General features: G+C 42.7%; 2 protein-coding genes across 3 annotated transcripts; one reads left to right on the top strand and one right to left on the bottom strand.

The window, feature by feature from the left end:
• Positions 1-3,642: 3,642 nt before the first annotated feature.
• On the top strand, positions 3,643-10,552 carry LOC139385848 (synaptotagmin-like protein 2). Of its 2 annotated transcripts, XM_071131109.1 has the most exons (12): positions 3,643-4,579; positions 5,512-5,625; positions 5,761-5,811; positions 6,043-6,137; positions 6,240-6,356; positions 6,688-6,857; positions 8,433-8,535; positions 8,656-8,817; positions 9,202-9,280; positions 9,478-9,586; positions 9,824-10,029; positions 10,170-10,552. In XM_071131109.1, the coding sequence occupies exons 1-12, from the start codon at positions 3,778-3,780 to the stop codon at positions 10,316-10,318; spliced, it is 2,157 nt and encodes a 718-aa protein (XP_070987210.1). In that variant the 5' UTR covers positions 3,643-3,777; the 3' UTR covers positions 10,319-10,552. The 2 variants fall into 2 exon arrangements, with proteins under 2 accessions (XP_070987210.1, XP_070987211.1); XM_071131110.1 differs by lacking the exon at positions 6,240-6,356.
• Positions 10,553-13,127: 2,575 nt separating this feature from the next.
• LOC139386191 (zona pellucida-like domain-containing protein 1) lies at positions 13,128-16,053 on the bottom strand. The gene is made up of 10 exons (XM_071131663.1): positions 15,987-16,053; positions 15,536-15,648; positions 15,097-15,323; positions 14,783-14,967; positions 14,558-14,630; positions 14,350-14,447; positions 14,124-14,204; positions 13,819-13,990; positions 13,386-13,488; positions 13,128-13,194 (listed from the first exon to the last, which is right to left on the bottom strand). The coding sequence occupies exons 1-10, from the start codon at positions 15,998-16,000 to the stop codon at positions 13,175-13,177; spliced, it is 1,086 nt and encodes a 361-aa protein (XP_070987764.1). The 5' UTR covers positions 16,001-16,053; the 3' UTR covers positions 13,128-13,174.
• Positions 16,054-21,585: the final 5,532 nt, after the last annotated feature.

Below are 21,585 nucleotides of genomic sequence, written 5' to 3'. Positions count from 1 at the left end.
GTACATTGAAGAATAGGAGGTTGAGTCAAATTGAATAACATGATCTTTCAGGATAGTGTGAGAACAATTTTTGGCCCGGGTCACAATAGTGCTTTACAGATGTAGGATCTTCATTTGATCATTATTTTTTTGCTGAGAATGTTCCTGCACTGCAGATGAGCTTCGTAATTTTGCATAAATTCACAAAAAACAGATGGCTATATTAACAGTATTGCAGTTTTCATTTAGCCTACTTTTGGCTAGTTAATAGCATAATCATGACCAAGCAACATTATGGACTAAACGTTCAAATCCTGTTGCTGCTGGATTATTTTTGATGTGGCAATATAGGTAAAATTAAGATCATACATCTGGAGTAAGGTGATACTGATGCCAACCAGGCCTCTGACATGGAAATAATTTATCACAGTATCACATCTCCTCATGTTCCACCATTGTGTTCTCACACACACAGAGCCCTTATCTCCCCTGATCATTCTCATGACAGCAGACTCCACCAGTCACAACTCAGCAGGCTCTGCCACCTCCGAGGGGTCCTCTCTAGGATTCAGGCCCGAGCCCAAGAAAATAACCATCCTCTCCCGGCACTCGCAGAGCTCTCTCACGGGCAGTGATGTCTCCATTCCTGGGCTGCAGGGTCATCCAGCTGGGTCAAAGGTCATCGCCCCTGCCTCTCAGGGAAGTCTCCAACATGGCTCCAGCTGTGGCTCAAACCAGTCTAGCCAGGGGGCTTTGGACGTTCAGTCACAGAAAATGTATCCAACTCCCATCTCTGAGTTACAGAACAATGTTACTCCAGTATCTCCCTCCAGTCAACAACCGAACACTTTGAGTCACCACTCCCACAAGCCACTGAAGCCTTTAACCCTAGTCTCCGCCAAGACTGATTTTGAGAGAGCGAAAGAGGCCCATGAAAGAGAGAGGAGAGCAGAGCCCTCAGATAACTCACTTGTCAGACACCTAGTGAGAACCCCCTCTCATCTTAGGGAAACTGAGAGTTCCAAAGTTCCATTGAGGCCCTTGAGTGAGCCAAAGCCTCTCAGGCTGTTGAACCTTAGACCAGCCACACACTCTGATAATGACAGACACACAGATACATCCTACACAGGTCATCAGAAGAGTGAAGGTAGCGATGGTCTCATCCAGAGAGAGTTTGTCAGTGAGGGTCCTCCTCAGGGCAGAGAGAGGTCTGATGGTCCATTTTCAAAACCTCTGTCCATACCACTCTCTCCGAGCTCAGAACTAACAGCCCCTACTCACCACCAGCCTTCACAGCATGCAGCCTTTCAACTCATTGAGATGCAGGACAAGGAGGTGATAAGAACCCGCAATGTGGACACCGCAATCAGACAGGAGGACCCTAGTCTGCCTCCAACCACTGTGGGTAAGTCCAAAGACAGAAAGTGAAAATTCATGGAGCCCACACTACAATTTAAAACCAGTGTGATGATGAATTCAAATTCATTAAAGTTATTGGCCCAAGGGTATTGTTATACATGAACGGGATCAATCAATGGAGGGTATTTTTAGGCCACTGTTGAAATGTCTAATCTTTTTTTCTTCTTCTTCAGATCAATGGAAACATCCTGATCTCCATAACTCTGGGGATAAGCCTGATAAGCATGTTCATAAAAAAACAGTAAACCACAAACCTGCCTCTAAATCAGCCCCTCGTAGTCCCCAGCCCACAGCGGAGCAGGGCGACTCCATTTCTAAAGTCTTAGAGTGGTTCAGCCGCAGCACAGACAGCAACGACTGGCTGAAGACTGAGAGCGATCAACCAGACATGGAGGAAGACGTGATTAACTCTGTGAAAACAGATACAGATGACCGGCCTACCTTTGAGAGCAGGTCTCAGCAGACGGAGAGGAAAGCTCCTGAGGTGAAGAGAAAGCTCCTACATGTTGACCCCAGCCTGGATATGCAAAGTATTGGAGGAGGAGTGTCAGTGTGTTTAACACCAGAGGTAAAGGATGGCTCTCAGTCGGAATCCTCTATGGATCAACCTACGGACCAGTCACCTTTGAATACATTAAGATCATACCAGCTCAAGTCTGAGGGGCTGAGAGCAGCATATTGGAAGGAGTTCAAGCAAGTGATGTTAGATAGAAAAGAGGATGTGATAGATAGGCAAGAGAATGTGAAGAAGGTCAGTGGCCCTCCAGCCAAGGCTGTTGGACCACAGGTCGCAACACAAGAAGTCAAACAGAAAGAGGTCCAAGATGAGAATCAACCACCCAAAATCACCCACCTGAAGTCCTTCTGGGAGAAGGGCAACACTGGGCCCAAGATACTCATCAGTAGATCAATCATTGACAAAAGACAGAAACCAATGGAGAAAGAGAAAGAGAGAGCACTAGCAGAGAAGTCTCATAGAACTATTTCTGTCCCAGAGTCAAACGGTGTGGAGGGGTCTTTGAGGAAGAATCTCAGGGATGAAAAAGGAGATGAACAGTTAAACCTAGATACTCAACAAAGCACTGCTAGTCGAGATATGAGAAGTGTTCAGCCGAGTGTTAGCCCTTACAAACAGGAGGTATACAGACCCCAAAACAGTGTTGTTATTGCTCCCTCTATAGAGATACGTACACTGCCAACCTGGGATGATAGCTACACTCATGGGGCTCAAAGTAAGGAGGACAATTTGACTTTAACAGAAGAAGATCTCAGAAGATCCCCAATGACAGTAGACAGAAGAAGCTCACAGGCAGAAATACTCTATCTAAGTAGACTCCATCCTCAGCCTGACACGCTGTCCCAGTCCAGACTCAGAGACCTCAGAGATTCTCCCCATCAACACTCAGTCCTCAGCCTGAATTGCTCATCCAGCCCACAGTCAACCCCCAGCCTGTGAAGCTCTCACCTGCCATACCAAAACCCCAACCTGAAATGCCATCCAGGGCCGGGTCCAAGCCCAGTCCCAGCCCACTGCCTGAACTACTCTCCCAGCCTACAAACAGCCTAGACTCTGAGAAGTTTAGACACAAGGCTGGAAAAGAAAGTGAACAGTTTTCCCCCAAAACTCAGCAAAGCAATGTCAATGTACAGTCAAGTGTGTCCACTAAAAAACAAGACCACACCATTAAAGATCAAGGAAATAGCCCACACACCCTGAAACAGGTTCCCCCTCAACAGGACAGCAAAGCAGACCGTATAAAGCAGCTCAAGTCCTTCTGGGAGCAGGAGAAGAACAGGCCTATATTTTACACGGGTAAATCAAAAGAAGCAGGGGACGCCAGCGTGACTCAAATTCCATCGGCCATAGAAAAGCTGAATAAAAGGTACACCAAGTCTGAGTTTGACCTGAGGTCAATCTGCAATGAATCTGACGGCGACCATGAAGGGGATTCCAACCTTTCCTCTGACAGAAAAATACAGAATTTCACAGTCTTCACAATGGATCAGAGACTGGAGAAGTCGTCCCCAAGCCTCGGAGCAAAACGCTCACAGTTTAAGAATCTCTGCAACTTCTGGGGTGAGGCCACTTCGAATAACAGAGGGCCGATATCTTCTGACGAACTCAAAAGCCCCAAAAATAAGGAGCCAATGGATTCCCAGAACTCAATACTGGAGTTAAAGCAATGTGTTGACCCTGAATCTGCCCCCAGCCAGCCACAAAAGGTCAGTGCTACACTACCTTTGGATGAGAGCCAGCTCAAGAAAACATCTTCACCTTCTTCACCATCTTCTCCATCTCCCCTGCCATCTTTAGTCAGGGGGAACAAAGACAGAGAGCACCAGTCAAGGTCTAAATCGATTGGACTGGGTTCAGGAGCTATGATTGACACTAAAGAGCACCAGTCAAAGTCTAGATCAGTTGAGGTGGGATCAGGAGCTATGATTGACACTAAACCCAACTTCCCACCTCAAATCACCATAGAGTCAGAGCAGCAAAGAGCCCCTGGTGTCCCCCAGGTAACAAGGGACTCAGAACGGGACTTCACCAAAGTTAAAAAGGCCCCGAAGCCCCAAAGCACCTCAGGAAAGGAATCTCGGTCTCATAAAGCTAGAAAAGACAGTTTTGGAAACTCAAGTGGAAGTGGACGTGCAAGTTCCCTTCGGCGCGCCACCAGTATGTACACATTAGACATGAATGAGGAACAGGCCCAAACTTCTATGTTGTACCCTAAAAAGACACTGGATATTAGTCATGTCCAGCCCAAGAGGACACAGGGTAGACGACAGAGTGGTGACAAGCACGCTCCTCCTGGTCCAAGGAGGTCCTCAAAATCATTGGACGAGTCTGAATCTCTGACCCCTCGCACTCGGGTCTTTGTTCCCAAAGACTACCCCTATTACCTGGAGTTTTCAGAGACCAGCGTCCACACTGCTCTGGCCCCGGCAGCAGGCCCGCCTGGGGCTGAACTTGACCTGAGTGGTGGGCTTGTCAGATCCAGCACCCTAGTGGACTCAGAGGAGCGCTACAGTAGGAGGAGCAGCAAGATAACCCAGCGGCCCCTGGCCCTCTGGTCAAACCAGGGCAGCAATGACACTGGACGGGAGTCATCATTAAGTGCATCTGAAATAGCATCGAATAGCGCGTCTGAAACTTGGTCCAACTCCAGGACCAGTTCAAACCGTAAGTTTTGATGATCAATACGGTAGCGCCCTGTTGTTTTAGTACAAGTGTTATGTGACCTGTGATATATCATGAAAACATATAATAGTTATTTGTTTATCTGGGTTCCCTGTGGAGTAATCTTCTGATAGATGTTTTTCTAGATCAGGCAGCATCCAGGATGCAGTGTCCTATCTGTTTCATTGTAAATAGAGTGTGTGCAGTGAATCAGCTGCCTGTGTTTCATTTGTGGGTTGGACGATACTCTTTTGTAACTTTATTGACACCACATAGTGCTCTGATAGAGCCAGCAACTAAGTAGCCAAGTTTAGCTTTGTTTGAGTTAGGCATTCCTCTCCAGGATACATTCCGGAGTTTACTTTTATGAGTAATGATATAATATAGCCAGTAAAAAAAATATTTTCTACAACTTCAAACATATTTCTCTCTTCCAACTTAACTCTAGAGACACTTTGGCTATCTGTAAACAACAGACTACATACACTGAGTGTACAAAACATTATGAACACTTGGTCTTTCCATGACATAGACTGACCAGGTGAATCCAGTTGAAATCTATGATCCCTTATAGATGTCACTTGTTAAATCCACTTCAATCAGTGTAGATGAAGGTGACGAGGCAGGATAAAGAAGGATGTTTAAGCCGTGGGACAATTTTGACATGAATTGTGTTTGTGTGCCATTCGGAGGGTGAATGGCACTTTTGTAGAGTCCATGCCCCAACAAATTGAGGCTGTTCGGATGGTAAAAGGGGGGAGGGGGCAGGAGGGGTTGCAACTCAATATTAGGAAGGTGCTCTTAATGTTTTATATGCTCCTTGTAAATTATCAGTGTAAAGAGGCCACATGTAATGTTTTTTTAACATGTCTATGTGTGGTCTTTGTTGACATGTACAGTATGAGCAACTATTTCTCTAATGTCTGATGTTTTAGGTGAAAATAATGATGAGGATCAAGACCCCATACAGAAGGCATTGAAAAGAGCTCAGGCCCGCTCACAAAATCTGGCCAAAAGTCTTGAGGATATCACAGCATCCATGCCACCACGTGAGAAATGTCCCTTGTCTCCTCAACCACTATACCAGCATTATAGTGGTGCTGTCAGGTTGGCCCATATACCAGAATTAATGCATGTTGGGATGAAAATGTAATGTTGTCTATGTTTTACATAATTCCCAACAGGACAAGAAAGAAGACTGGCTCCCCTTGATGTCCTCAGGCAAAGCAGTGATGGTTAAGAATTGTTTTATACCTTTCTTGGAAATGTAATTAGCCTTTGGGTCGATATTGGGTTAGACAGTTTATACCAAATATAATATAGAATACAGGCTTTTTATTCTGTGTTGTAGAATGCTAGCATTGCTGGGTAATTCAATAGCTACAGTAAGTGATCTGTAATAAGGTTATGAGAGTATTATGGAACCTTTAGCCTCTCATCCTTCTCTCTGTTCTGTCCTCCCTCAGCATCCACCATCCCCTCTCCCTCCTCATCCCTTTACTCTGACCCTGAACATTTGAAGAAGATGAGCAAGTCTGTTCCCTCGTTCCTGCAGAACGAGGTAAAGCCACAACATCTTTATTCCATGCAAGCTCTTTAGGTCAAAGAACACTGTATGTCTGTATGTGCACTGGGCATTCTAGCGATGGTGTCTGTATTCTAGAGTGATTGCAGAGAAACTGACTCCGCCTCTGAAGACAGTTACCATGGAGGCAGGCAGAAGACAGGCAGATCTATGACTAACCTCAGCAGCTCCTCTGGCATGGCATCTGTGTCCTCTGTATGTTCACTTCACGCATGCTCTGCTAACACGCAACCACTGTTCACATTCAAAGCACGCACATGTTCTGCCTAACCAAACTTAGCTGGCATTTTCTATTGGCAACTATCATGATTATACAATATCAACAGTCTTATTAAATCTCTTAATTGTCCCATTAACCACACATTTTATAGTTTTTCACATCATGATTTTAATGAGAACTGCCTGAAAGGCTAAGGTTTTATGTAAACTGTTTAGAAGGTTTTAACTGTGTGTGTGTGTGTGTGTGTGTGTGTGTGTGTGTGTGTGTGTGTGTGTGTGTGTGTGTGTGTGTGTGTGTGTGTGTTAGCTGAGTGGCAGTGTGATGACCATGTACAGTGGGGACTATGGAGGTGTGGAGGTGCAGGGGAACATCCAGTTCTCCATCAACTACGTTCAGAAGCTCAGGGAGTTCCACATCTTCGTGGCTCAATGCCGAGACCTGGCCGCCGTCGACCCTAAGAGGGGCCGCTCTGACCCGTGAGTACAGTGCCAACTATTATACGAGGCCCCTTCCCCTGTTTTCAGGACCCTGTCTTTCAAAGATAATTCGTAAAAATCAAAATAATTTCACAGATCTTCATTGTAAAGGGTTTAAACAGTTTCCCATGCTTGTTCAATGAACCATAAACAATTAATGAACATGCACCTGTGGAACGGTCGTTAAGACACTAACAGCTTACAGACGGTAGGCAATTAAGGTCACAGTTATGAAAACTTAGGACACTAAAGAGGCCTTTCAACTGACTCTGAAAAATACCAAAAGAAAGATGCCCAGGGTCCCTGCCCATCTGCGTGAACGTGCCTTGGGCATGCTGCAAGGAGGCATGAGGACTGCAAATGTGGCCAGGGCAATAAATTGCAATGTCCGTAATGTGAGACGCCTAAGACAGAGCTACAGGGAGACAAGACGGACAGCTGATCATCTTCGCAGTGGCAGACCACTTGAAACAACACCTGCACAGGATTGGTACATCTGAACATCATACCTGTGGGACAGGTACAGGATGGCAACAACAACTGCCCGAGTTACACCAGGAACGCACAATCCCTCCATCAGTGCTCAGACTGTCCGTAATAGGCTGAGAGAGGCTGGATGGAGGGGTTGTATGCCTGTTGTAAGGTAGGTCCTCACCAGACATCACCGGCAACAACGTCGCCTATGGGCACAAACCCACCGTTGCTGGACCAGACAGGACTGGCAAAAAAGTGCTCTTCACTGACGAGTCACGGTTTTGTCTCACCGAGGGTGATGGTCGGATTTGCATTTATCGTCGAAGGAATGAGCGTTACACAGAGGCCTATACTCTGGAGCGGGATCGATTTGGAGGTGGAGGGTCACAGCATCATCAGACTGAGCTTGTTGTCATTGCAGGCAATCTCAATGCTGTGCGTTACGGGGAAGACATCCTCCTCCCTCATGTGGTACCCTTCCTGCAGGCTCATCCTGACATTACCCTCCAGCATGACAGTGCCACCAGCCATACTGCTGATTCTGTGGTGATTTCCTGCAAGACAGGAATGTGTTCTGCCATGGCCAACGAAGAGCCCGGATCTCAATCCCATTGAGCACGTCTGGGACCTGTTGGATCGGAGGGTGATGGCTAGGGCCATTCCCCCCAGAAATGACTGGGGACTTGCAGGTGCCTTGGTGGAAGAGTGGGGTAACATCTCATAGCAAGAACTGGCAAATCTGGTGCAGTCCATTAGGAGGAGATGCACTGCAGTACTTAAGCTGGTGGCCACACCAAATACTGAATGTTACTTTTTATTTTGACCCCCCCTTTGTTCAGGGACACATTATTCAATTTCTGTTAGTCACATGTCTGTGGAACTTGTTCAGTTTATGTCTCAGTTGTTGAATCTTGTTATGCTCATACAAATATTTACACATGTTAAGTTTGCTGAAAATAAACTCAGTTGACAGTGAGAGGCCGTTTATTTTTTTGCTGAGTTTATATAGCCTTGCTTTCTTATTTACTCCTCCATGATTGATTGGACACTGCTGAAATACATGGTGCTTTGTGTGTATGAGTCTTGTGTTTCTTGTTGTAGGTATGTTAAAAGTTACTTGGTACCTGACAAAGCCAATATAGGGAAGAGGAAAACGTCCGTGAAGAAGAAGACTCTCAACCCCATTTTCAACGAGCTCCTCAGAGTACGAGAGTTTCTAAAAACTATATAGAATTTAAGTTGAATAGAGAAATGTATCATTACATGTACATCAGGTCTGACATAAAGTGCTTTTAACAAAAAGTATTTCCTGTTCCTTTGTCAGTATCGGCTTCGTATGGAGCACCTCCGAACTCAGACCCTCATTCTCTCTGTCTGGCACCACGACACCTTTGGCAGGAACAGTTTTCTGGGTGAGGTGGATGTGGACCTGTCCAAATGGGACTTTGACCACACCCAGATGAACTACTTAGCTCTGAAATCCAGGGTGAGACAACATCACACCTGCTTTGTCTGTGTAATGGTCTCAGTACTGTGCCAAAACATTAATCCAAGACTGAAATCCATCTCTATGCTTTTGCTATTTATTTAAATGGCTGTGCCTGTTAGCATTGTGTGACATGACATGCTGTGCATGTTAGCATTGTTGGCCGTCATTGTAAATAATAATTTGTTCTTAACTGACTTGCCTAATTAAATAAAGGTTAAATAAAATAAAATAGAATTGTGTGACATGACATGCTATACACAGTGGGTTGTGGAAGTGTGAGTGTAGTTTGGAGTGTGTCCAGTAAGGTGGTGGTGCTATTTAGTAAATTAGGGTGTTCTCACTGTACTCTCTGTGCTGGCGGTCTCTGCCTGGTCTCCTCAGCCCACCTCCAGTCTGCAGCCTTCAGATTACAGAGGGGAGATGAAACTGGCCATACGCTTCCTGCCTCAAGTCTCCCACAGTAAGAGTCTGCACGCCTCACATGTCTTAACCATCACCAGTGTCTATAAGCAATTTATTAAATAGAAAAGGTAGATTTTATGAAGAAAATGTGTTGCTTTCGGTAACTAGTTACCATACAGTCAAATATCAATTTTGTGCAACAGAAAGATACAGTGTACACAAGTTCACTGAATCATGCTTGATTATAACCACTAGGCCCAGGAAAGGATCCCCCCTCTAACAAAGGTGAGGTTCATATTTGGATGAAAGACTGCAAGAACCTTCCCCTCATCAGAGGGGCCACCATCAACCCATATGTCAAGTGGTACGTACAACACATGCCATAAATAATATCAACATTTGAAATGTATGAATTGCTCAATATGATCAAGGACAACTACAGCATCTGGGGAGAACAGAAAATGTGGAGGCCTATCATTAGACATATCAATTAGCCTCAATTTCCAGCCTTTCACATTTACTTTGCTTGTGATAGTTGTAGGTATATGTAATATTTCTGAAACAATTGCCTGACTTGTGAGACTGCCTGACTCCTCTGTAGCTTTGTGCTCCCGGACACGAGCAGAAAGAGTCGACAGAAAACTCGGGTGCTGAGGAGGACGGTGGAGCCGGTGTTTAACCACACCATGGTGTACGATGGCTTCAGACAGGAGGACCTGAAGGAGGCCTGCGTGGAGCTGACTGTGTGGGACCGTGACAAGCTGGCCAGTAACCTCCTAGGGGGTCTAAGACTGGGGCCTGGCACAGGTACTAATGGACTATTCTATTCTATTATATGATTTTATTTTATATTCTAGATTTCTCCACAGAAACACAGGTTCTGTACATTCATTTTATTCAATTGACTTCATTGGCTAAGCCTAGGTTCTCTCCATCTCTCCCTACAGGCAGAAGTTATGGGGCGTTGGTGAATTGGATGGACTCGAATGCTGACGAGGTAGCTCTATGGGAACGAATGATGACCTCTCCAAATGAATGGGTGGAGGATGTACTGCCACTAAGAATGCTAACCACAGCAAAGACTGTGCTGAAATGAGGACGACTGAGAGAAAGTCTTCAACCTGCCACAATTCAAATAACGTTGTTGCGTTTTATGTTATATACTGTACATGTGATGTGTAATCTAGAATAATCTGACATTTTATATTGAAATATATAGGAATGAAGAAGCTTTTGTAAAAATCTGCTGAACAAGTTGATCAAATGTTATATTAATGATAATCATACAACCCAAATATGATTATTATCAGTCAAAACACACTTATTTTCTGTGTTTAATTCTCAATCACAACAAGTTTACTCACTCCATTATTTATATTTGATATGACAATTTTCCATGACATGAATGTTCATCCTAACATTAACCACATTTAAATCATGTGCAATGATGAGTATTCAGAGTTTTGATTAGTGTCCAGAAGAAGTGAAGAGTTTTAGTAGATACGTGGTCTGTGTGTGACGTTGATGAACAGTCTACTCTGTACCCATCTCTTCAAACATCGCTGCCTGTATAATGGCCCTCACATGTGACTTTGTACTTGATGTGCCAGATCACTTTGGGCAGAAAGCACTGAGCACTCTGGATAACCAGCCCCACCTGGTGGACAGACACACCGACAGCAGGCACTATTATTTTACCATACATGGTCAGGAAATGGTGGGTTTGGGAACCTGTGACTGTTGGTAACATTCTGGAATGGGATCTTTTTAGTAGACATAAAAAAGCTATATTTTTTGTTTCATTACCTATATATATATATATATATATATATATATATATATATATATATATATAAAATGTATGTTAATTATGATCTCATTCCCCGGTGATGACAGAAGTGGTCAGTGAGACGGCTGGTTGCTCATGAACTCCATGACACTGGAGAAGCAGAGGGAGGTACAGAGCTGGGCCAGCGTGTCACTGCAGTGCAGCTGACGGTCCGTCTTCACTGTCTCAAAGGACCTCAGCCTCATGTCTGGCTCCCAGAGTGTACAAGGAACAGGTGCACCTGAGCCAGGGCAGTGGAGAGAAAGATCAACAGCGTACCAAATGGCATCCTATTCCCTATATAGTGCATTATCAGGGCCCAGGTCAAAAGTAGTGTACTAAAAACAGAATAGGGTGCCATTTGCGATGCATCCCATGATTCAGGGGTAAATATAAGTACTGTATGAAACTGTTAGTGGCTACTGAATATACTGAAACCAAAAGATAGGTGCCAGGTGAAATTGCTTAAATAAGACAAATAGTTGAAATAATGACCTGTGTAGGTCCTGACAAAGCTTGTCAACATTTTGCTCTTTTCTCTTACTGCACAAATTATAAACGCAACATGCCACAATTTTAAAGATTTGACTGAGTTACAGTTCATATATATGGGACCAACACTTTACATGTTGCGTTTATAATTTTTGTTGTGTACTTTAATACACATCTGTCAAGCAAATGCATACAACATAGCTATCACACAGAATTTACTCTGACTATTAGTCAGCTATCATACAAAAGATTCATACAAAAAATCTGTACATGTCGTATTTATGAACTATACATTTAGGTGTGTAGAAGATGATTACCTCTAGTACCCTGCTGTCACTTTCTTACAATTATAAAATGCTATGTTTCTGTAACATTATGCATGAAATGTTGCTTAATACTTTCTCACTAACGTGTATAACGTTGTAATCCATGAACTGAGACTAACCATCCTTTACTTATGAACTGAGAACTAACCATCCTTTACTCATGAACTGAGAACTAACCATCCTTTACTTATGAGCTGAGAACTAACCATCCTTTACTTATGAACTGAGAACTAACCATCCTTTACTCATGAACTGAGAACTAACCATCCTATACTTATTAACTGAGAACTAACCATTCTTTGCTTATGAACTGAGAACTAACCATTCTTTGCTTATGAACTGAGAACTAACCATTCTTTGCTTATGAACTGAGAACTAACCATCCTTTACTCATGAACTGAGAACTAACCATTATTTGCTTATGAACTGAGAACTAACCATTCTTTGCTTATGAACTAAGAACTAACCATCCTTTACTCATGAACTGAGAACTAACCATCCTATACTTATTAACTGAGAACTAACCATTCTTTGCTTATGAACTGAGAACTAACCATTATTTGCTTATGAACTGAGAACTAACCATTCTTTGCTTATGAACTAAGAACTAACCATCCTTTACTCATGAACTGAGAACTAACCATCCTATACTTATTAACTGAGAACTAACCATTCTTTGCTTATGAACTGAGAACTAACCATAATTTACTTATGAACTAAGAACTAACTATCCTTTACTTATGAACTGAGAACTAACCATCCTTTACTTACGAACTGAGAACTAACCATTCTTTGCTTATGAACTGAGAACTAACCATCCTTTACTCATGAACTGAGAACTAACCATCCTTTACTTATTAATTGAAAATTAACCATCCTTTACTCATAAATTGAGAACTAACCCTTCTTTACTCATGAATTGAGAACTAACCATCCTTTGCTCATTTTACCTGCCACTGTATTGTGTCTTCATAACAGCTGTCTACGTGCTCTGGGGATGTAAAGTACCCCACTGAGTGTTTCCCTGGTCCTAGACCAAATCTCATTGGAGGATGGATAACATTCTACTCCTCAGGAAAAGACCAATGAACAGGGCCATGGAGAGACAAATGACAACCAGCACCGCAGTACTGACAGCCACACGGCCCATTGGGCTTCTCTGGGACTGGAATGAGACTGTTGGAGGGGCAGAAAGTAGGGATATATCAACATACTGTATCCAATGGGAGCATTTATTTTATTTTATTGAAAGGCATAGGCTTTGATGACTGTGATTATCAAGGGCAGCTTGGAAGAATTTCTTACATTATGAAGCTGTTGGAAGACCTGTAGGAGATGGAAACAGAGTAAGATGTTCAAGAATGAAGTGACTTACATTACAATACATTTAATTACTCATTCTGTATAAGCAATAAAATGACTAATCAATTTCACTCTCATCAAGTGTCATTAATTCATGTCTGATATATCATTAATGTCTGCTATCATATCACACCACTGGTACAGTATGGCCGCACCGTCGTCCACTTTGGTCTTGATGAGCCCGGAGGAGACTGTGGCCTGGTCGTTGGCCAACCCTCCCTGGGCTTCTCTCTTTTTCCTGGAGGAACCTGAACAGTTCTGGGATCAAACAGGCAGAGTTAAGACAGGAAGTAAAACATGTATCTATTCAGTTGGATACGCTTAGAATATCATAGGGTTGTCTCATAAATTAGGGTTCTTCAGAACAGAGGGCAATATAGTCTGGGAAACCCAGACCCTAGGCAACAGGTGTTAAGCTGGAATCTTTGAACGTTGTTGTAGACAAACCGGATGTCGAGAGAGAGAGAGAGCAAGGGCAATATTATGAATGTGATTGTGACCGCCACTGTGTACAATTGTAAAATGTTTCGTTTTGTTTCTCTGAGTGAAGGCAGTGACGTGTGTTATTTTCTAATTGTTGATACTTACGGGCAGTAAGGACGAGCAGGAGGACACCTCACAGAGTCGGGTGACACAGTGCAGGTAGAAAGTGGAGATGGTCATGTTCTTGTGTTCAATGAAACGGAAGGCCTCAAAGGAGAAGTGTGCATTCTGAGACGCTCCGTTCAACTCGACCCTGGTTTTTCTATCACGTGTACACCTTTGATGAGATAAGAGATATGAGTCATACACATACACAAATTAGGCGTGACCAGAAACCAAAAATGCTTGGGTTTCAGTTAGAGTTATTATAAATCTATAGAACTTAAACTGGGTGAATAATACTGACTCACCCAACAAAGAGGTCATAGTAGGTGCTGTTGTTGGGAACGGGACTTGTTGTTGCATAGCATCGGTCAAGCAGAACGTGGAACCTTTAGAGAGGAACAGAGGGACAGATTCTAGAATGCAGTATAGCTACAGCACTTTTTTTCTTAAATATATTTGTTTTTTATTTGTGAGAAATGGTATGTTTTGCAGTACGGTACTTTACAAAAGGCTCAACATCTGTAGTCCTACCTCTCTGTTAGACTGGTGGCTTTCACCCCCACAAAGATTCTGGTCTTCAGATTTATTCCATTCTCTGGGACAATGAGTTGCTGAGTGTAGTCAGTGTCCTGTTTCACAGCAAAACACCAGTCTATTATAAGCACAACACAATTGCTTCATATCCTATAGAAGTGCACTGTGTACTTCTGGCAGTAATGTGCTGAAGGTAGACACTTACACTGTAGAGCCACATGCTCAGTGTACTGACAAAGCTGCCTTCATTGTCCCTCACTGCAAGACTCACACCCGATCTGTGGACAATCAAGGGGAGGGAATGTTACAGTGACACATACTGTACATGGTTTACACTCAATAATGAACAGGCTGTTTGAGTCATTAGACAAAATTATGCAGAATTATACTGGGAGTTACAGTAGAGTAGGTGATGAATTTAAGTACTCACACTGTGACTTTACTGTTGTTGACCAGATACTGCAGAGGGTAGCGACAGGAGAACATGTAGATGATCTGCCGGCGGTAGGTGACAATAGATGCACTGGGGTCCAGCGAGTTGATGGTGCCAGATATATTAACAAACTGGACATTTGAGAAGTCAGAAAATAACCCAGTACCAACTTCATTGGTTATCTAGAGTCAAGACAAAGAGATTCAAAACACCCAGCTTAGAACAATAGGTGGCAACTCGAAGAATCAAATACACATTTTCTCTCACCATAATTAACCAAGCAGGTAAATACATTCCTGTAATTGATTTACCCTGAATGTGTTGGAGCAGACAGCCACAGCATCAGCAGTTATTGACAGATTGAATTTCAGGATTGGAGGGTCAATGTTCCAGTCAGGTATTCCATGGCACCCGGGGAGGATGAACTGTGCGTTGAGGGCCATCAGGGTTTCGTTGTATCCACCAAAGTAGACTGGGCATAACAAGATACTCAACTCCATAACCTCAGTACCACAGGTCACTGTGATGTCCGAGTTCACTGGGAAAGACCAGAGATATGAACCATTAGATAAGACAATGGAATAGCGCACAATGTGGTACAACAGTAATACTGTAATACTATAATAGTAATTACCTGACATTTTGGTGACGTTGATGTGTGTGAAAATGTTGTTTTATCATCACCCTAACCTCTGTTGAAATAAGAGGGGATGGAAGTACTTGTACCAGCTGAGCAGTGTATTCACTAACCTGGTGGTCTGAATGTTGAGTGCATGTTGCAAAAAGTGCTGGGTGTCTGGGCCTCACTCCGCAGAATCAGGCAAAGCTGGCACACAAGCAGGGGCAGCCACATTGTTCTCAGTCTGCAAGTACAAGACACTCCACAATGAGGACCAAGGCATTCACCAACCTCTTCTGAGGCCATTATCTGAAAAAACATCACACATCGATATGACTTTGTCCATAAACTCACAATCCCCTTTTAAAAAGGCTAACCAAATACAAAATCACAAATAAACAGGAAATGATAGATTATATGGAATAATCTTGCATAGATTAAAGACAAGCACACTTCTTACATTTGTGCACTAATTAAAGCACACATTTGTATGCATCTATTATTAAGAAAATAAGCAAATATGTATTCTAGTTGATGACATTCCAGTGAAATGGCTAAAAAAAGATGTTGTCAAAGACTCACCTGTAGGTGTTCATCTTACTTTGTCTTTATCTGTGTCTCCAGCTCCCTATATTTATACTGGCCTCCTGAGGAGCAGAGGGGCGTGAGAGTGAATATCCCATACAAAAGATATAGTAACATGAGATATGGATGTTCAGAAACATCTCAGTACTGCATGTTGTTGTATTTTCAACATTGCTATATACTTCAATTATCAAGTATTTTTTATAAATGTTTCATATTTTACCAATGATCTCTGTCAGTAGACATACCTACAATGTTGCTTTAGAATGCAAGACTAAAGGTGATTTATCAACATGGGGTGAAATGAAGGACACAGATGCACTTTAAAGTAAGACAATTTTATTAAATATCCTCTGACAGTAATTGTATGATTTTGTGTTGATTATAGCCAATGTACTTCAACAGCGTTGTGCATCTGAGATAGACTGCCACAGGATGAGCTCAGTGCTCGAGGAACAACTTGATGACATAATTCAAGTAATTTTCTAACTGTTTCAATTGAGTTACAATCAAGTCCACACCAAGCACATACTGTCCATGGGATAGGGAGACGTGAAGGTAGGTGGGATGGAAGGTGTTATTATAAAGGAGTGAATAGCCATTAATGGTGTTATGTAAGGACTACATAATGAATCGTCTCAGACATAATGTAATAAGCACATTCAATTCAAGTATATATTAAGTACATTCGACACTCTACAATGATTACTATAATAACGCTCTTGATCCCTGGGATCAGCAGGGAAAGTGATGTCGTCAGATATTCTGTTGCCATTGTTTTTGTATGGTGATAAACGTGTCATTATTTGATACAGCATGGCTTTCATAATGTATCAGGTTTGGCGGTTAGGCGCCTCAGCCAGGCATCTAAATTGGATTTAGAAAATCTTTCAATTTTCTCCCTGTTCAGGAATAAAAGACACACCTATTGAAGAGAGAGACAGGGTATTTTGTGAGGCACCCCAACATAAAGGGAGTTTCCTGGATCCCCCAGAGACAGCACTACAATATCCTGTATTAGTACAGCCCAATAAAAACGTATGCTAAATTACTCTAGTGGTATCCAACGATAAATGGCAGTTTTGATCTCACCTTTGCTGTCTAATCATCTATTTTTCTCCAAGGCACACCATTGGTGTTGTTTACTGTAGGCCTAGTGTTGCTTTTACCATTACATAAGAACCATAAACAACAACACATATATAGGACTGCCACCATCATGTATCTTTCATTATTTTTCTGATAATGGAACTCTTCCCTGCAGATATGCTTAGCACAATTTCTTCTTTCTCTAACAACCTGTTCCAGTCCAGACACAAAGGCCAATTGGCAGCAATTGTTAAGTGAGGCAACCTCTTTAGCTAAATCCCAACCTTCTTTCACAGAGTGAGTCTCTCTCTCTCTCTGTGTGTGTGTGTGTGTGTGTCTCGCTCCCCCATCTGACTCACAGGGTTATGTCAGGGTTTCTGCTGGGCTGTCCTTTATCAAGGAACGTATCTCTCCCACAGTACAACAAAGCCTAGGCTACTGTACTGTGAGCTGTAGCTCCCCTGTGCCAGTAAGCTATACTTCACACCTCCCATGGGAGCAGGGACATATACATTTGATACAAGCAGATGGCAGGAGAGGAGACAAAGCAAGAACGTGTTCTCTGCTCTCATCTCGTGTACTCTAGTTCACCTGTTCAATTTCATCCAAGCACAAACAACTGCTGTAGGCTTTCCCGATTAGTCGTAGTGGGAGGACCACACAACATGTCATCGCGTGACTCCAAGTTTACTTCAATATCAATACATAGTGTAAAAGCAGGTGAGCTGGTTAATTTGTTTGTGTTTTGTGGTGGAAATCTGAGCAGGTCGAGCATAACTTCCAATAAATAAGTTAGTCCTAAATGTTTATAAAACTAAAAGCATTGTATTAAATGCTAAACCTCAAATAAATATTGTAATGAATAATGTGGAAATTGAGCAAGTTGAGGAGACTAAACTGCTTGAAGTAACCCTGGATTGTAAACTGTCAATGTGAAAACATATTGATGCAACAGTAGGTAAGATGGGGAGAGGTATGTCTGCTTTCTTAACAGCACTATCAACAAGGCAGGTCTTACAGGCCCTAGCTTTGACACACCTGGAATACTGTCCAGTCGTGTGGCCAGGTGCCACAAATAGGGACTTAGGAACATGATAATTGGTCCATAACAGGGCAGCACAGCTGGCCCTTAAATGTACACGGAGAGCTAACATTAATTAATAATATGCATGTCAATCTTTCCTGGCTCAAAGTAGAGGAGAGATTGATATGCTGAATGCACCGACCTGTCTGTTTAAACTACTAGCACACAACTCAGACACCCATCCATACCCCACAAGACAAGCCACCAGAGGTTTCTTCACAGTCCCCAAGTCCAGAAGAGTCTATGGGAGGTGCACAGTGCTACATAGAGCCATGACTACATGGAACTCTATTCCACATCAAGTAACTGCAAACAGTAAAGTTAAATTTAAAAAACAGATAAACATACACCTTATGGAACAGCGGGAACTGTGAAGAGTCATACACACAGGCACTCACACATGCGTACACACACATGATAATATACACACGTACACATGGATTTTATGTTGTAGATATGTAGTAGTAGAGTAGTGGCCTGAGGGCACACACTTAATGTGTTGTGAAATCTGTAGTGAAATGTAATATAACGTTTTTAATTGTATATAACTGCCTTAATTTGGCTGGACCCCAGGAAGAGTAGCTGCTGCCTTGGAAGCAGCTAATGGAGATCCATAATAAATACAAATACGTCAACCCTATTACCCATTGATAGACAGGCTAGAAATGTTCTAATGGCCCAGAGCAGTCAAAAATGTGATTTTCCTGTGTTATATATAGCTAATCTTCCTGGGGTCCAGCCAAATTAAAGCAGTTATATACAATTAAAAACGTTGTATTACATTTCACTACAGATTTCACAACACATTAAGTGTGTGCCCTCAGGCCACTACTCTACTACTACATATCTAATACATTTATATACAGTGGGGCAAAAAAGTATTTTGTCAGCCACCAATTGTGCAAGTTCTCCCACTTAAAAAGATGAGAGAGGCCTGTCATTTTCATCATAGGTACACTTCAACTATGACAGACAAAATGAGAAGAAAAATCCTGAAAATCACATTGTAGGATTTTTTATTAATTTATTTGCAAATTATGGTGGAAAATAAGTATTTGGTCAATAACAAAAGTTTATCTCAATAGTTTGTTATATACCCTTGGCAATGGGCAATGACAGAGGTCAAACGTTTTCTGTAAGTCTTAACAAGGTTTTCACACAATGTTGCTGGTATTTTGGCCCATTCCTCCATGCAGATCTCCTCTAGAGCAGTGATGTTTTGGGGCTGTTGCTGGGCAACACGGACTTTCAACTCCCTCCAAAGATTTTCTATGGGGTTGAGATCTGGAGACTGGCTAGGCCAGTCCAGGACCTTGAAATGCTTGTTATGAAGCCAGTCCTTCATTGCCCGGGAAGTGTGGTTGGGATCATTGTCATGCTGAAAGACCCAGCCACTGGTCCCTTTGCAGAACAACAGCCCCAAAGCATGATGTTTCCACCCCCATGCTTCACAGTAGGTATGGTGTTCTTTGGATGCAACTCAGCATTCTTTGTCCTCCAAACACGACGAGTTGAGTTTTTACCAAAAAGTTATATTTTGGTTTCATCTGACCATATGACATTCTCCCAATCTTCTTCTGGATCATCCAAATGCTCTCTAGCAAACTTCAGACGGGCCTGGACATGTACTGGCTTAAGCAGGGGGACACGTCTGGCACTGCAGGATTTGAGTCCCTGGCGGCGTAGTGTGTTACTGATGGTAGGCTTTGTTACTTTGGTCCCAGCTCTCTGCAGGTCATTCACTAGGTCCCCCCGTGTGGTTCTGGGATATTTGCTCACCGTTCTTGTGATCATTTTGACCCCACGGGGTGAGATCTTGCGTGGAGCCCCAGATCGAGGGAGATTATCAGTGGTCTTGTATGTCTTCCATTTCCTAATAATTGCCCCCACAGTTGATTTCTTCAAACCAAGCTGCTTACCTATTGCAGATTTAATCTTCCCTGCCTGGTGCAGGTCTACAATTTTGTTTCTGGTGTCCTTTGACAGCTCTTTGGTCTTGGCCATATTGGAGTTTGGAGTGTGACTGTTTGAGGTTGTGGACAGGTGTCTTTTATACTGATAACAAGTTCAAACAGGTGCCGTTAATACAGGTAACGAGTGGAGGACAGAGGATCCTCTTAAAGAAGAAGTTACAGGTCTGTGAGAGCCAGAAATCTTGCTTGTTTGTAGGTGACCAAATACTTATTTTCCACCATAATTTGCAAATAAATTAATTAAAAATCCTACAATGTGATTTTCTGGAATTGTTTTTCTCATTTTGTCTGTCATAGTTGAAGTGTACCTATGATGAAAATTACAGGCCTCTCTCATATTTTTAAGTGGGAGAACTTGCACAATTGGTGGCTGACTAAATACCTTTTTTGCCCCACTGTATATACAGTGCCTTGCGAAAGTATTCGGCCCCCTTGAACTTTGCAACCTTTTGCCACATTTCAGGCTTCAAACATAAAGATATAAAACTGTATTTTTTTGTGAAGAATCAACAACAAGTGGGACACAATCATGAAGTGGAACGACATTTATTGGATATTTCAAACTTTTTTTAACAAATCAAAAACTTAAAAATTGGGCGTGCAAAATTATTCAGCCCCTTTACTTTCAGTGCAGCAAACTCTCTCCAGAAGTTCAGTGAGGATCTCTGAATGATCCAATGTTGACCTAAATGACTAATGATGATAAATACAATCCACCTGTGTGTAATCAAGTCTCCGTATAAATGCACCTGCACTGTGATAGTCTCAGAGGTCCGTTAAAAGCGCAGAGAGCATCATGAAGAACAAGGAACACACCAGGCAGGTCCGAGATACTGTTGTGAAGAAGTTTAAAGCCGGATTTGGATACAAAAAGATTTCCCAAGCTTTAAACATCCCAAGGAGCACTGTGCAAGCGATAATATTGAAATGGAAGGAGTATCAGACCACTGCAAATCTACCAAGACCTGGCCGTCCCTCTAAACTTTCAGCTCAAACAAGGAGAAGACTGATCAGAGATGCAGCCAAGAGGCCCATGATCACTCTGGATGAACTGCAGAGATCTACAGATGAGGTGGGAGACTCTGTCCATAGGACAACAATCAGTCGTATATTGCACAAATCTGGCCTTTATGGAAGAGTTGCAAGAAGAAAGCCATTTCTTAAAGATATCCATAAAAAGTGTTGTTTAAAGTTTGCCACAAGCCACCTGGGAGACACACCAAACATGTGGAAGAAGGTGCTCTGGTCAGATGAAACCAAAATTGAACTTTTTGGCAACAATGCAAAACGTTATGTTTGGCGTAAAAGCAACACAGCTGAACACACCATCCCCACTGTCAAACATGGTGGTGGCAGCATCATGGTTTGGGCCTGCTTTTCTTCAGCAGGGACAGGGAAGATGGTTAAAATTGATGGGAAGATGGATGGAGCCAAATACAGGACCATTCTG

Source organism: Oncorhynchus clarkii, chromosome 27, assembly GCF_045791955.1.
Source record: "Oncorhynchus clarkii lewisi isolate Uvic-CL-2024 chromosome 27, UVic_Ocla_1.0, whole genome shotgun sequence".
Lineage (NCBI taxonomy): Eukaryota > Metazoa > Chordata > Actinopteri > Salmoniformes > Salmonidae > Oncorhynchus > Oncorhynchus clarkii.
This window is presented reverse-complemented; position numbering and strand designations above follow the sequence as displayed.